The sequence below is a fragment of the Mauremys mutica genome, chromosome 3, assembly GCF_020497125.1.
Source record: "Mauremys mutica isolate MM-2020 ecotype Southern chromosome 3, ASM2049712v1, whole genome shotgun sequence".
In the NCBI taxonomy this organism is placed as follows: Eukaryota; Metazoa; Chordata; order Testudines; family Geoemydidae; genus Mauremys; species Mauremys mutica.
In genome coordinates this window covers 97,000,596-97,018,199 of record NC_059074.1, presented here as the reverse complement: position 1 = coordinate 97,018,199, position 17,604 = coordinate 97,000,596, and the positions used below count along the sequence as shown (strand labels likewise).

General features: G+C 42.1%; 1 protein-coding gene across 1 annotated transcript in view; it reads right to left on the bottom strand.

Annotated features, from left to right (window-relative positions):
• Positions 1 to 17,604, bottom strand: part of RSPO3 (R-spondin 3) — an 87,010-nt gene that overhangs the window by 40,936 nt on the left and 28,470 nt on the right. Inside the window, exon 2 of the mRNA XM_045011825.1 lies at positions 706 to 897. Coding sequence (XP_044867760.1) covers positions 706 to 897 — 192 coding nt within the window. The remainder of the gene's footprint in view (positions 1 to 705; positions 898 to 17,604) is intronic.

Genomic DNA, 17,604 nt, shown 5'->3' with positions numbered 1-17,604 from the left:
ATGTCAAATTTTGTCAAAATTCAAAAAGTATTGATGGGTCGGAGGAAGGAAGAGATGCAAGTTAGGCATCTAACCCCACTGAAAGTCAATGACAGTTCAGCATTTCCCCACAGATTGACAGTTGACCAGAATATAGTAACACGCCTAAATTGCAAAAGCACCATTGTGGTTATGCCATGCATAGTATATAGTTACAGAGAGGTCATGCAAAGTAGCTCTGGAAACCTCAATGTGGAGCAGTACTCCTCAGTATCAATCTCTATCTCATGGGGAAACAGAGGTCAGGCTGGGGGATTGACAAGAGCATTGTCAATGAGTTTATAAACGGCATGGATCTCATGGGCACAGGTTCCACTCTGTGCAGTTGCAGTGGCCCCTGTCTGCTGCTACAGCCATTGAGCTGTAGCTGTGGCACTGGTGGATTATACTGGTATCCTTTACCTTTGAATAAGGATGTAGGAGAGGAGTCCATCCCCAGTGCCTGGATAGGTCATCCATACAAAGATATTTTACTTAAGCTTTGCCACTCTAAAATTCCACTCAGTTGAATATTAATTGTACCAGCATAAAAAGGCTGAACAAACTAAAGAATCTAGCTATTTAATATTTAACTTCCTTGATTCATAGGGATACACAATATGAGGTTTAGTCTCATATCAGAAATAGAAAATATATAGGTACAGCATTGCTTTCCCCAGCACTTACTTGTACACTTATTTATTTCTGGATACCGCGTTCCAAAGTATCCACTTGGACATGAAGAAAGACATACTCCGATCTGTTTCATGCCAATCCTCTCCAGAACAAAAAAGAGTCTGGGTTTGCATGACAAGCATCCATTGTAGTCGGAACATGTGGCACACCCTCCTTGGCAACCCTGGCTCACATTGGGATGCACTGAAAAGACAAGTTATTTTAAAAAGGAGAAAAGAAGAGATTAGACAAGCCAGTGGTATGATGATGCTTCTGTACTCTGAGTGCTGTGTTAAAATCTTATGTGACAGCCTTCAAGGGCTGGTTCATTTTTGCTTCCGTCTCTCATGACCTGACATTTTGTTTCAATGATATTCTTAGTTGCCTTCATACACATTAAAATGGGAAGCTCAGATGATATGTTCATATCTTGCAAGAATAACTAACAGTAAATTACATCTGAAATTGATTTTGTGGTACAGCAGCAACTTGGGGAATAATCAGGATTTTCCTTCAGTAGTAATGGCTTTACTGATTGTGCTTGTGTAGGCCTTGTATGTGTTTGGACAGCAGAGCAAAAATAAATAGTTTTTGTGCATTAATTTACTTGTGCTTTTTATTTCATAGTTAGATGATTAAAAAAAACCCACTCTAGTCTGTAATTTCCTTTATTGTTTAAGTATCTTTTTTAATTGAATTCTGCTGTGCAGGAATGTGGCGGTGTTAGATCTGATGCAAAATTGCCTTGATAAGCAGACACAAAGAACCATCCTGCTCACTTTCATTTTTACACTGGAATGTTCACTCTGGCATGTTTACTCTCTAGCAATTACAACCTGATGTTTGGGCTTAACTGTGACATTTAGACTACCCCCATCCCAGCATGGAACAGAGGTAGGCGTTCTACTCCTCTTTCAATTGTATCATTCTATTTCTTCAGGAAAAAGAGAGAAAAACTGTATTGCCTCACACTATAAAGACATACACGTGTTTACTCTGCTTAAAAATATTTGGTTCTTGTGGTATTACATGCACCAGTTGTTTTTAAAATAGACAATAGGAAGATATTGTATCATACCTTTTCAGTAGTAGAGAGATGTCAGTGAAATATTTCTCAGTGTGATACAGGGTAACAGTGGAGGGGGGCGGGGCGGGGAGGAGAACACGGCACTGTGCATCCTTCAACAGTTTAGAACAAGGGTCGGCAACCTTCGGCACGCGGCCCATCAGGTAATCCGCTGGCGGGATGCGAGACAATTTGTTTACATTGACTGTCCGCAGGCATGGCCCCCTGCAGCTTGCCGCAGGGATGTGCTGGCCACCGCTTCTCGCAGCGTCCAATGGCCGGGAACGGCAAACCGTGGCCACTGGGAGCTGCGGGGGGCAGTGCCTGCAGATGGTCAACATAAACAAAATGTCTTGTGGCCCGCCTGGGGATTACCCTGTTGGGCCACGTGCCGAAGGTTGCCAACCCCTGCTTTAGAAGCACTTACATGTTTTCAATTTTTTTCTGAGGCACATACTTAAAATGAGATTCTACTCTGAAAAGTGACTATGCATAAAGAGTCCATTTTCAAAGGCAGGAACGGTCAAGTGATTAAGAAACTGAAATTGTTTTAAAAACTATCCATGATTTTCCTTCACTGAACCCAACAAAGAGAAGAAAATGAAGCTGAGATATGAAATATTTGTCATCACAGCTAATGTCTAAAATACATGAGCACTTCTGACAGGAAATATGTGTGAGCACTACTGACAGGTAGATCTTTATGAATAAGTTCTCTTGACAGAGAAAGCCTTATGTGCAGCTCCACTCTGGGAAACCTATATGTGTGAACCCTTGTGACAGGGAAAAAGTTTTATTATGCAGAGATAATAATTTATCCATAATTAAGATAAGATCCGTTAAAAGGCTCCCCACTAACTCCAATTATGAAAAATATGCATCGCCACTTCCTCATTTTCTTCCTCTTTCTCATATGTATCAGCTACACAAGCAGCATGATAAAAGCATGCACAAGTAATCATATTGTTGTTAGCATGAAGAGACCCCAATAGTTTTCCCAAGGGTTGGTCTACACTGAAAAGTTACATCGGCATGGCTACAACCCTCAGGGGTGTGGAAACTCCCCACCCCTCAGAGACATAGTTAAGCCAACCTAATCCCCAGAGTAGACAGTGCTATATCAAGAAAAGAATTCCATCAACCTAGCTACTGCCTCTCATGGAGGTGGATTACATATAGCGATGGGAGATCCTTCCTGTTGCTGTAGTAAGGGTCTACAGCAGCTGCAGCTGTGCCTCTGTGGCATTTAAGTGTGGACAGAGCCTAAGGCTGTAACACAGGCTGCTTTATAATGTCGATTTTGAACCCTGATATAACTGTACACAACAGAAAAACAAAGAAACCTCTCCTGCTTTCAAATATACAGTGTTAAATCCATTGAAAAGAAGATGCTTGGAAGTTTTTTAATAAACTAAGTCTTTTTTTTTAGCTTAAACACCTTAAAATGGATCCTTTTTTAATTTTATTGTCTTCCCTATAGCTACCTAATGAAATTGCATTACATCTCAAAATTAGAACCAGAGGTAGATTGTTCTAATGGCTTATGTAAGAGGCAGTATTTAAGAGCAGGTTCAGTAAAATGTTTCAGAAATTAATATTACTTGAAAACTCAACACTATGCTCCGCCATGGAACCAGATGGAGAAAAGAAATGTAGGAGGGAGGCTATTTTTGTCATTGATCTCCAAACCAGTCTGGAATACTTTTCAAAACTAAATTGACACTATCAAAGCAACTCTTCATTATGGGTAAGAGCTGAGATTACTCAATTCGGACAGCTGTTCCTGGGTCCTGACTTGAAATCACACCAAGAGATACATAATACCGTAAATAATACAAAGATTGTGTAATTAAAATCCTTATAAGTCAAAAATAGCTGGATACAACGTGTCTGTATCTAGATCTTTAACAATATTTGAGGAATTGACACAGGAACAAACTGGAACAAAAGGTTTAATTTCTCGATATATACAATTTTGATTGAAAAAGATGTTGATAAGAACACAACCCAGATGAGAAGCTGGGAGAGGGATTTGAACAAAGAAATTGATCTGCATGAGTGGGTGTCTATATGGGAAAGGAGATTTACATCTTCAATTTGTGTTGCTCATATCGATAATTTGTATAAATTACTGTATAGATGACATCTGACTCCAGTTATATTTTTGCTACTAGGGAGGTGCTCTGTTGGAAGGGTTGTGAGGAAAGAGGCACATACTTGCACATGTGGTGGTTGTGTCCAGGAATTAGACAGTTTTGGGAGGAAATTATTAGAGTCATCTTATGAAAAAATGAGATCCCCTGACCTGCTGACTTAATGCTCCAGTAAAGGATCTATCTTTTAAACAGAATGACAAATTCATGTATTTGTTATTGTTAGGGGCTAAACTTATTGGAAAAATGTGACTCCTTTTCCTGTGGAGCTGTGGTAGGGTAAAATATGGACTGTCCTTGTGATGGAAAAGCTTTCACGCCAAGTACGTACACAAGAGAAATGCCAAAAAAGAGGCTCGGTATTTAGACATTTGGTCACCCCGTTTAGCGTACTCAGAGGAGGAGAGTTCCCCAGCCAGCAAGCCAGAATCTTTATCCGGGTTCTTTGAATATTAACTGATCCTGAATTAGTAACAAGTTATGTTGGATGTTAACATTTAATTGTAGCTTTGCCTTAATAAAAAGTTTTTTTAAAAACTAAACTAAAAGGACACTCTGAGTCCAGAATGTGGTAAAGCTTGGTCTCCTCCTCTCCATTCACCTTACTCCTCTGCATGTGCTACCCTGGTCAATGGCCTACATGCGAAGGAGAAGCACACTGGGGTAGGGAGTGAGTAGACAGGAAGCTGTCAAAGCTTAGGCTCTGATATACCCCTTTTCCTCCAAAGCACTGACCAGTATAGCCGAGCTGGCATGGGAGCGGGGAAATAATCTACACTAGGTATAAAACTGGCAGAAATTACTTTTCCCCTGGAGCAACAGGATAACTAGGGACTAGACCCTTTAGTCACACTCTAGTTCCTGGTCTGCTCTTGGGACTGTGAAGCTAAGCGCTGCCCCTTACTCTGCCTCTGTGGTAAAGCTGCAGTTGAATGCTTAGTGAGACCTCACACCATTACTTTTACGGGGACAGGGTATCTCTTGTCCAGACAGGGTATCTGCAGCACAGCAGAGTGACTTGCCACAGGAAAGCTGGGAACAGAATCCTAATGTGGAACAACCTGATCACCATGCCATTGACACAAACATTGCTTCAAATCTCGTGTCTGTAGTTAGGTCAGCTGTAAAAATGAGCAAATAATGTATATGTGCCTTGGGAAGTGCTTCAAGATCTACAGGTGAAAAAGTGCTAGGTGAGGGCAAAGCATTCTTAGGAACCACAATGTTGAGCTGTGGTGACTAAGGCACAGAGAGGTCCAGTGTCATGGCTGAGAGGTGCTGTGGCCTAGTTGGTTAGGCCCTGGCTGCAGAGTTAAGAGATTTGGGTTTTAGCCTTGTAGACCAGTCCAAGAAATGTTCTCTTGTGAAACCACATGGCATCTGGTGCAATCTAATTCATTCCAAAGGCAAAACAGACAACAACAACAAAAAAGAAAGAAAGAAAGAAAATCCACACTCCTCAGAGTTATCTTTACAAGCCAGAATAAAAGTAATCCAGGGCAGAGACAGGGGTGTATCCACTAGAGGTAGGAGCACGCTCTCATCTCCCCTTCAGTCTGAACACGGGTTAGTTTGACCCTTTACTAAAATCCTGCACCCTCAAGGAAGGAACACAGGATGAAATATCCACCATAGAGATTCAAATTCTGCCCCAACCCCACCAGCTTGTGTATTGAGGCAGAATCTGGCCTTCTGTTTTTAATTTTGTGAAACTTCAACCACAACAAACCAGAGAAGAAACTGAACTGCTTGTGAACTATTCAGCTTCTCTTCTTAGTTTAGAGCCTTTTTGCCTTGAAGGGCTTTTTTAGTGCAAGATGTTTGTTCAGATGATCATTTTTGAGTATCATTAGCAAATAAAATCACTAGGATTTCCCTTTTTCATAGTATTTTCCAAAGTTGTACTCTGGAAACAGTGAGTTGAAATCTGCCTATTAAAAATAGAGAGTTAAGAACAAGAAATTATTTAATCCTAATTTTAAATGATATGTGGAGATTTCAACAATATGCAGCAACTAAAACTTGAAAAACAAAAAAGATTTTTAAACTAGACAGACAACATTTGCAAATAAAATTTTACATCTTGCCCATAATTTGATTTGCCATTTGATTTTATAGATATATGGAATCTAGCAAAAAACCACGATTAGATAGATAGATAGATAGAATTTGGGTGGGAGTGCGGCCTAGTGATTAGAACAAAAGGCCAGAAGTTAGAATTTCTGTATTCTTTTCCTGTTCTCTGAGTTGATTTGGAATATAGCCTGGGACAAATCAGTTAGTCTCTCTGCCCTTCAGTTTACTGAGCCTATCACCTTCAACTCCAAGATGTAAACGTAAAGGCCAGCTCCTAAAATGGACATGCTATTGAAGTGAGTCCCAATCCTCACTAGGGAGACATGGTTACTCATGGCTTCCTGGACCAATAATCTCTCATGTGAGGCAAATGTTAAATTTGATCAGCTACAAGTGATCCAAAATGGACCAGATCCCCCACCAAGCTAGAGGATACTGGAATCTGGAATCCTCTATGTATCTCTTCTCTGGAGAAGCTATGAGCTCCATATAAACCAAACCTCATACTTGACCACTTCTGGGGAAACCCTAGTAACTCTTACTTGGAAAGGAAATGTAGTCACAAAAATAGAATGTCTGGAGGTCCCCTTGTTCAGGATAAACTCTCTCCTTCCTCGCCACAATCCACAATCAATTGAAGATTTCCTCCAAAGAGGATGGTATAGGAGGGGTCTGTTCCTCAGAGTCAAAGGATTCAGAGTAGTTAGTCTGTATCCGCAGAAAGAACAAGAGTATTTGTAGCACCTTAGAGACTAACAAATTTATTTGAGCATAAGCTTTCGTGGGCTACAGCCCACTTCATCGGATGCATAGACTAGAACATATAGTGAGGAGATATATATACATACAGAGAACATGAAAATGTGGGAGTTGCCCAACCAACTCTAAGAAGTTTTGGTCTTCAGAACATTGCTGCCTTTCATGGTGCAAAGCATAGGGTGAACAGTCTTAAGACTACTAAAATAGTTTCACAAAGAGATCCCAAAAGGATGGAAAAAAATCTCCTCAGATACCTGTCTGGCTTGACAGAGCATTTCCTCCCCTGAGAGGTACTCTGCATCTGAAGGCAAAGAAACCAACCGCTTTTGCACATCAAGTGTCAGCCAGCCCAAAGAGCAACAGAAACATAAGTATGGGATTGGACCGCAGCCTCAGAAAGTATCCATGACCATTTTATAGTGGTATCAACCAACAAGCAGGCCTTCATCACACATGGCCAAGAATTCACTGGGGAATGCCTCAGCATTATTAAACATGTCTGGCACAATGAGCCTGATCATTAGATACTCTAGCTGCCAGAAACATTTCCCCTCAGTTTGGTTAGAAACAGGATCAACAGACTGTAAAACCTCACCAGGGGGGAGCAGAGAGTTTAATTCTATTGACTAGCATCTTCAGCACAGCAGAAATAACCCCCGAATCAGCCACAGGAACCACAAACGGCTCACTCTCATTCCAGGGAGTTTTGTAAATAAACTGAAAAATTCTTTGCATGGAGATGGAATGAAAGTTGTTGTTTTCCCATACACGCTACATATCTCCATCAAAATTCAGGGATATGGGAAATTCAGGCAGTGCAGGGGCTGAAGTAGATCTACAAGGTAAAGCTACATTACTAGATTAAGTAAAAGGTTGTTCTGACAACAGAAAACCCAGGTCAAAAACCATCTTCCCTACATAAAGCAGTAATATTAGAAAAGTCCTTCAAAGCACTCACAGATATCACTGTCATAGGTAGCTGTATTTGTTTCCAAATCCCTATCTGACCCTATCCCTCAGGAGAAGAGGTCCATAAATCTTTCCTGAGCATAACAGACTGCAGCTGGTCTATTACCTCCCCTTATTTCTAGACAAGATGGTCTATAATAGAAAAGGCGGTGTGGAATTTATAAGCTATTATAATAAGGAAGACAAATGTCACCACCAGCCAAAATCCAGCCAGTTCATGTCTCTCAGCTACTAGTAGGGAAAGTGTTCATGCTAAGCGAGGTAAAAAAGAGGAAGGAAAAATTTTATGCAATGTGTTTGTAGCCATGTTGGTCCTAGGATACTAGAGAAACATGGTGGATGAAATAATATCTTTTATTGGACCAATTTTTGTTGGTGAGAGAGACAATCTTCCGAGCTTACACAGAGCCCTTCATCAGATCGGGGAAAAATGTAAGTCTTGGAAGGCGGTCATTTTGGTGCCTGTCTATCTGATGAAGTGGGCTGTAGCCCATGAAAACTTATGCTCAAATAAATTTGTTAATCTCTAAGGTGCCACAAGTACTCCTGTTCTTTTTGTGGATACAGACAGTGGTGAGCTTGAGCTGGTTCGCACCGGTTCGCGCGATCCGGTTGTTAAATTTAGCAGCCCTTTTAGAACCGGTTGTTCCAGCAGTTCTATAAGGGCTGCTACATTTAACAAAAGCTCTGGCCCAAGCTCACTTCCCCCTCCTCTCCTGCTCCGCCCCTTTCTCCTCCCCCGCCCCTGCTTCCTGCGAATCAGATGTTCGCGGGAAGCCTGAACAGGCAGGCAGGCAGGTAAGCTGGGCCGGGGGGGGAGGGGAGGTCCGGCTGGGCTCCTGCTCTGGGTCCGGGTCCGGCCGGGCACCGCAGCGTGGCGGGGCTCCTGCCGCCCCGGGGTCCGGGCGGCGCGGCGGGGCGCGGCGGGGGCTGGGCTCCTGCCGCCCCGGGGTCCGGGCAGCGCGGTGGGGCGCGGCGGGGGCTCGGCTCCTGCTGCCCCGGGGTCTCCTGCTGCCCCGGGGTCCGGGCGGCGCGGAAGGGCGCGGCGGGGGCTGGGCTCCTGCTGCCCCGGGGTCCGGGCGGCGCGGAAGGGCGCGGCGGGGGCTGGGCTCCTGCTGCCCTGGGGTCCGGGCGGCGCGGAAGGGCGCGGCGGGGGCTCGGCTCCTGCTGCCCCGGGGTCCGCATCCGGGTCCGGCCCAGCGGCGCGGCTCAGCTCCAGCCCCAGCCCAGCTGGGCCCCCATCTCCAGGCAGCAAGGTAAGGGGAGCAGGGAGGGGGTATTGGAAGAGGGCAGGGGAGTTGAGGGGGGTGGACTAGTGTTGGAGCAGTCAGAGGGCAGGGAACAGGGGGATTGAATGGGGGTAAGGGTTGGGGGGGGCAGTCAGAAAGGAGCAGGGGTTGGATGGGGTGGTGGGGGGCAGTTAGGGGTAAGGATTCCAGGGACAGTCAGGGGACAGAGAGAAGGGGTAGTTGGAAGGGGTAGGGGTCCCGGGGTGCCATCAGGAATGAGAGAAGGGGTTGGATGGGGTAGCAAGGGGCAGTCAGGGGACAGGGAAGGGGGGTGGATAGGGCATGGGTAGCAGGGGGCTGTCAAGGAACATGGTGGGGTTGGATGGGACAGGAGTCGGGGGGGGGCATGACCCCTCATGGGGTGAGGAGGAGGGAACCGGTTGTTAATATTTTGGCAGCTCATCACTGGATACAGACTAACACGGCTGCTACTCTGAAACCTGTCTAGTCTGAGGGTTTCCCTTTAATGGCCTAATCCTGCAAGATGAAGATACCCAATCACCTTACACAGTTCAAAGGTGCTAGGGTGACCAGATGTCCCAATTTTATAGGGACAGTCCCAATTTTGGGGTCTTTTTCTTATATAGGCTCCTATTATCCCCCATCCCTGTCCCGATTTTTCACACTTGCTGTCTGGTCACCCTAAAAGGTGCACATATAAAACTCAAAATGGACCACAGAATGCCATTTGGAGATGTGTCCCCCATCAACCCGCCTTCTTTCCCGGACAAAAGAGAAGGTTTATTTACCTCCTCTATGCCTAAACATACTGTATATATACTCAAGACTGAATGTTTTTCTAAAAAACATGTGCTATTTCAAACTGGAATTCATACAGGGAAATCCTATGGCCTGTGTTATACAGGAGCTGATCACAATGGTTCCTTCTGGCCTTAGAACCTCTGAATCATAAATACACTGTCGGATTCTCTATGTGCCTCTAACATTATGCCCGGTATTAAAGACTGCAATTCTGAGAAATATCAGAGGGGTAGCCATGTTAGTCTGGATCTGTAAAAGCGGCAAAGAGTTCTGTGGCACCTTATAGACTAACAAACATATTGGAGCATGAGCATGAGCTTTCGTGGGTGAATACCCACTTCGTCGGGTACCTACTGTTTGTTAGTCTATAAGGTGCCACAGAACTCTTTGCCAATTCTGAGAAAGTACCTTTAAGTCAGTGGGGTTGCACAGGAAGAAATGAAAGCAGAGCCTGGCCCCAGAGCTCTGTTTCCTTGTCTGTGACTTTACCCCACTAGAGACTTTTATTGTTGAGCATTGAAGAGATGCTCATTTACTTGCAAGCTGTACAAGGATCACTCGGCTCAGACTGTCAACATTACACAATTACAGTAGCATTTGAAAGTTTCCCACACGGTCTTTTGAGACCAGAGCTTTTCTCTCTCCGTTTGTTTCAGAAACCACAGAAAGAACAGCAGGAAATAACAGATTTTTCTTCACATGCTGGGGAATAGTGAGAAGGGCATAAACAGCAAGAACTCATAGCCCCATATAAAAATTATGATTTTCTACCACCCTGCTTGCAATGTTAAAAAAATTAATGAGTCATGTAGCCAGCCAGCCTACTGTTTTGGCTTTACTCAACGGATGTGTTTTCTATCAATACCCTCTTCCCAATCCTGTGTGTAAATTCTGATCGGTGGCATGGATCAAATGTTTAAAGTGAATGGAATAGTGTTTTCTTGTGCAATAATATCCTTACAGGAGTAACATCCTTATAGGATATAGGTAAAAACATCTGTCTATTTCCATACATTATCTAATTGTATAATATATTGTATAATAACTATCAGGAGTATGGCTCAGTTAGTAGCACTCTCATCTCTGAAGTAGAAGATTATGATTATGGGTTAAATCCATATCTCACTCACATCAATGTAAATCAAAATCTATTGTTTCTTCAATGGAGTTATCCTGGATTTACCACAGTATATATTAAATCAGAATCTACCCCATGAGTACATCAGCCTTTGAACTTCTATGTCACGGGTGCGAGATGGCCAAACTTACCGGCCATCTGAGTCACATATGACAATCTTCAGAAGTTCAGGAGCTGAGGCACATCTGCTGGGGGCTTCAGCACTGTAGTAGGTGCCTGATGAGGCTTGAAGCTTCAGCCATGCTCCTGCTGAAGCTGCAAGCCGTGAGCCTCACCTCCCCACAGGGCTGAAGCCCTGAGCCTCCCCTCTCCGCTGGGCAGAAGCCCCTACCCCACTACCCTGCTGCAAAGCAGAGGTCCCAAGGTCCCCCACACACCCTCCTTTGGTAGATGAAGAAAGGGTGGGGGCATGGAGGTAACGGTAAAAGAGCCACATGTGGCTCACGAGCTATAGTTTGGCCACCCCTGTTCTATGCAATGCTGGTAGTGTAATTCTAAGAGATACTGTATTATTAGAGATACTGTTAAACTGAGTTCCTTTCTGTCTCGGGGGCAATTAAGATCTCATCAAACTTTTCTAAAAGACACGGGAACATTCTAAATGTTGAGTCAACATTCCATCTTCCAGTGAATAAGTTCTAGTGACCAAGATTCCTCATTTCAACTACAGTACAACCTTGATTTTACAAACACCAATCTTACAAACAACCAGTTACAAAAATCAAGTTTTTTGGGGTTGGGGGAAAAAATCACATAACAAAAATGATGTTGATGAAGAACAAGTTGAAATCCCTTCACAGTCTAATGTTTTCAATGCACTTCACATTGTTGTGCAGTGCTTTGTAAGGCAAGAAAGCAGTGCAGTGCACCAAACTGCAATTTATGCACTTTATCTACTATAAATTTGAGATGTTCAATTTTATGAACTTTATGATAATATGAATGCCTCATTCCCCAATTAGTTCGTAAAAAGGGTGTTCTACTGTGTTGTTGGACATAAGCATTGTAATGGCTGCTTCACTTTTTACACAGTCACATCTCAACCAGTCACTACACATACAGTATCTCATACTGGCTCCTCACATTCCACATCTAGATTAAGCTCCAGGCCCTCACCTTCAAGGGTCTGAGCAAATCTATCCCAGCATACAACTCTGATTTCATCTCTTCATACTCTGCCATTTGCTCTGCCTACTCGTCTGAAATACCTACTCTCTTTGTATCAAAGACTGAATGTTCTTCCAAAAGAAATATTCTCTAGTTCAGACAGGAAATAATTTTGGGAAATCCTATGCCCAGTATTATACAGGAGGTCAGACTGGATTAATGCAGTGGGTCCCTTCTTGCCTTAGAACCTATGAATCTCATAGTCTCTTCTCTTGGACTTCTATGTTGCCCCTTACAGTACTGTACAAGCAAAATTTTCTTGCTTCCTGTTCCGGCAGGAACCCACCCTTTCCTCCTTCAGATCACTCTTCAACATACATTTTTCCATTAAGCCAATCACAGGGTTTGTCCCCCATCCAGAGGTGTGGGGTTTGTTATTTTTAAAACCACACACACATCCCACTGAAGCTCTATGTAATGTACCTACCTTCTGGTCTTGTGCTTGATTGCTGTTCATTCTGAGCTTGATCCACTGCTCACGGCAGTTAACTGTAAGACTCCCATTGACTTCAGTGGGGCCAGAATTTCACCCTCTTTTTAAAATCAGCCATTTTAAAGTAGCCAGTGGTTTCCAATACAAGTGTTTGACTTTAAATACCAACTCCATTAGCTAATCAATTTTGCTAGGTTTTAGTGATGTGATGAATATGATTTAAATAATTTTCTTACTCATCTTAAATGTACTCAGTTCTGTTTTTCCAAATGTCTTGATCTTTTCATGAAGCAAATATGTTTGGCATTCACTTTGGGACTTCTTCCATCACTCTTTGTGCACTATCTCTTGCCTTTGAGGTACGTGCCCTTCCCTCTCTCTCTCCCACTCAGACATATACTTCTCTACATGAGGAGTATCAGGGGGTAGCAATGTTAGTCTGTATCCACAAAAACAACAAGGAGTCCGGTGGCACCTTAAAGACTAACAGATTTATTTGGACATAAGCTTTCATGGGGAAAAAACCTCACTTCTTCAGATGCATGGAGTGAAAATTACAGATGCAAGGCATTATATAATGACACAGGAAGAGAAGGGAGTTACCTCACAAGTGGAGAACCAGTGTTGACAGGGCCAATTCAATCAGGGTGGATGTAGTCCACTCCCAATAATAGACGAGGAGGTGTCAATTTCAGGAGAGGCAAAGCTGCTTTTGTAATGAGCCAGCCACTCCCAGTCCCTATTCAAGCCCAAATTAATGGTGTTAAATTTGCAAATGAATTTTAGTTCTGCTGTTTCTCTTTGAAGTCTGTTTCTGAAGTTTTTTTGTTCAAGTACAGCTACTTTTAAATCTGTTATAGAATTTATTCCAGGGAGATTGAAGTGTTCTCCCTACTGGCTTTTGTATGTTACCATTCCTGATGTCCGATTTGTGTCCATTTATTCTTTTATGTAGGGACTGTCCGGTTTGGCCAATGTACATGGCAGAGGGGCATTGCTGGCACATGATGGCATATATAACATTAGTAGACATGCAGGTGAATGAGCCCTTGATGGTGTGGCTGATGTGGTTGGGTCCTCTGATGGTGTCGCTAGAGTAGATATGGGGACAGAGTAGGCAACAAGGTTTGCTACAGGGATTGGTTGCTGGGTTAGTGTTTCTGTGGTGTAGTGTGTAGTTGCTGGAGAGTATTTGCTTCAGGTTGGGGAGCTGTCTGTAAGTGAGGACTGGCCTGCCTCCCAAGGTCTGTGAGAGTGCGGGATTGTTTTCTAGGATAGGTTGTAGATCGTTGATAATGTGCTGGAGAGGTTTTAGCTGGGGTCTGTACGTGATGGCCAGTGGTGTTCTGTTATTTTCCGTGTTGGGCCTGTCCTGTAGTAGGTGATTTCTGGGTACCCATCTCGCTCTGTCAATCTGTTTCCTCACTTCCCCAGGTGGTATTGTAGTTTTAAGAACGCTTGATAAAGATCTTGTAGGTGTTTGTCTCTGTCTGAGGGATTGGAGCAAATTCGGTTGTATCTTAGAGCTTGGCTGTAGACAATGGATCGTGTGATGTGTCCTGGATGGAAGCTGGAGGCATGTAGGTAAGTATAGCGGTCAGTAGGTTTCTGGTATAGGGTGATGTTTATGTGACCATCACTTATTTGCACTGTAGTGTCCAGGAAGTGGATCTCTTGTGTGGACTGGTCCAGGCTGAGATTGATGGTGGGGGGGAAATTGTTGAAATCCAGGTGGAATTCTTCAAGGGCCTCCTTTCTGTGGGTCCATATGATGAAGATGTCATCAATGTAGAGCAAGTAGAGGAGGGGCGCTAGGGGACGAGAGCTGAGGATGCGTTGTTCTAAGTCAGCCATAAAATGTTAGCATACTGTGGGGCCATGCGGGTAGCCATAGCAGTGCTGCTGACTTGAAAGTATAAGTTGTCTCCAAATCTGAAATGGTTGTGGGTGAGGACAAAGTCACAAAGCTCAGCCACCAGGTGTGCCATGGCCTTATCAGGGATACTGTTCTTCACAGCTTGTAGTCCATCCTCATGTGGAATATTGGTGTAAAGAGCTTCTGAAGAAGTGAGATTCTCTACATGAGAGAAATTTAGTACATGAAGTACCATTTATTTCTCCATAAATGATTGTAACACATCTATCACTGCACAAAACCATGCCAGATGGTTTACAATCATGCTAAAACACACCACTTGGAATACATTCATTTTCAACAGAGCTGAATTCTGGAGGCGCTAGTTGCAATTCCATAGTTAAAGCTGGGTTCCATTTTGCACTGAAGGCAAGGATTGAAATCCTTTGTTTTGTATGAAAATTACAGCATGCCCTCCCCAAACTTATGGCATTTACTCTTTGAGCCCAGAATCATCGCTCTGAAAATTCATAATCAATTCTGTTTATTTAGTTTATTAATGAAAATGATTTAAAATGAGTCTTAAGAAATTCAACAGCTGTGTCCTTCTTTCTTTGTTCTGAATGATCTTAATAAAAGAATGATGGTGACATCAAATTTTCAATGTAGTTAACATTAATTGAAATATTATTCATAAGCTATATTAGGAGAAATTAAGTTGCAATTAAACTAAATTATTAATGACTATTATATCTAATTATTATTATTATTGAGACAACAGAGTCAAGTAAACAGCTCAGGCATCTCTTAAGTGGGGCCATTATAACATCAGAGATTACTAATTACACCACCACTCTTCCTTTAAAGTTAATTTGCATGCAACAATTCTGTTGGTTGTAGTGAGTCAGTGGACCCAAGTATCAAAAATTCTCATTAGTAGACTACTGAACCCAACTGTCATTATTCTTCAAAGGTTTTGTGGCAGCATGCCAGCTTGGGCATTGGTACTTGACAGACTCCTTGACTTTTGATGGCTCAGTGGCAGCACTGCCAGGGGAACTGAAGGAGGAGCATACACTCAGATGGGGCTCCTCCCCCTACCCTTTAAGCCCAGCTCTCTGAACCAACATCAGCTACAAACTAAGAACCAGATTCTCCAGTATACTTCAGGTTTTTTGTGCGACTCTGGCAATATGAAGCAACTGCAAATACAATGTAATTGGTTAGTGTGCTTTGGTCGCTTTGCACTACTCTGGTATATTGGTTAAGTCTGACCTTAAGAGGGAACAGTAAAGCTGTGCAGAGGATGGACATTTCAGTTCACAAAGGATTCTGAGATTTTGAAATCTTGCTTTATTCTGAATTATAACAAACCAAAATTTTACAAATTCTCTATGAAGGAATTTTTGTTTAAAATGTTTGAGGTTGATTGAAATATTCTGGTTTTGATTATCTACCTTTTTGAAAATTTGTGTAATAATATATAATGCATAAGAAAAATGAAACAAAAAGTCTTTTCAAAATGAAAAAAATTCATTTTGATATTGTCAGAATTCTTTCGGTTTTTCTTCCAAAATGAAATTCTGGAAAAATTGACCCTACTCCAACGTATATTCTGATGAAATATGGTTCCATCAAAATTTCTCTGATCAGCTCTAATTAAATTTTTTTACATGATTTAAATTGATAATACATACAACTCTACCCCAATATAACGTGACCCGATATAACACAAATTCGGATATAACGCGGTAAAGCAGTGCTTCGGTGGGGGGGGCTGCGCACTCAGGCGGATCAAAGCAAGTTCGATATAACATGGTTTCACCTATAATGTGGTCAGATTTTTTGGCTCCTGAGGACAGTGTTATATCAGGGTAGAGATGTATCTTCAAATCATTAGAAGTATCACAAGCTAGAATTCTCCTTGGGGTCCTCGTTTAGAGTTCATGTATAACATTTTCAGTGATTCTTTTTTAAAAAACAAGGAAAGTCAAAGAAGAAAAAAAATTAAAATGGAGTTAAGGTTGAGAGTATTCATTGGTAACTCAGAGGTTAAAAAAAAATTACAAGGATATTGTAATCATACTACAATCAAGCATTACAAACCCAGGAAATTCAGAGTTAAGATTATACTTGAAGACATCAAAATATTTTAAGGTAAGAAATGCACAGTTAAGGCATCCAAATAACCTTAACTTTGCTTTATAGTAACACCACGAGGAGGAAAAATAGGGGAAAAAAGCTATTGTGTCTTTAAAAATCAATTTAAGTTAATCAGACCATAAACACTTAACTACCATGATCATTGTTCTATGCATTAAGCTCATGGTTTCCTAAAGGTGGTTGAATTTTATTTGTTAGATACTCTAATGAATATTGCTGTTATACACTGAATAATATATGTGACAAATAATTTTCTTGCCAATTTAACTAGCTGGCTAAAAACTATTCATTTAATACATTATTTGACCAATAATTACAATATTTGTCAAATAATTTATCCAGAATTACACCAATGTCACTAAGAACAGAGAGTTATAATCTAACAGTGCTCATTTAGGTAAGTGCACATTTCAAAAACATCTCTCCCTGCCCAAAACACGTCTGATGGAATGGTACATTGGATATTTCATAGCATGAGATAACGACTTTTCAGTTGACATAATACTCAGCCAACTTACAAAATATTCTTGGCACTTCAGAAGTATCCTAACTGGGCTCTGTGGAGGAGCATTTTTTCCAGTAGCAATGGTATTGGAAAAATTGGCACATTTGTCGTGCTGCAAATAATTAATTTCAGAGAATGCAGAATGAATGATAGAAGTATACCACACAGAGTATTAGAATCATGTCCAATATAATTTAATTAACAATTAAATAGGGCTTTGGTGAAGACCAACCACCCCCCAGATATTAGAAAAACATTAAATCACAGCAACTATTTTTAAAATGTCCAACATGATTAATGTTTGGCAGCTTGAATGGTGGCCAGTGGCTTGCGGCAGTACATTGGGCTGCCATGAACCAGAGCTTGTATTTGAAATGACCGCAACATCGCCACTCCTAACACTGGGCTGCCGCAGTCGAGTTGTGTTTAGATGACACAGTCAGCTCCAAGAACAAGAAAGAGGAAAGAAACAGAGGAAAAGTTGAATTGTGCCTGGCTATGTGGGCATTCCCTCTTGGTTGCTCTATGAGATTAGGTGCCTAACTTCAGGCACCCAATATTGAAAATTTTGGCCTT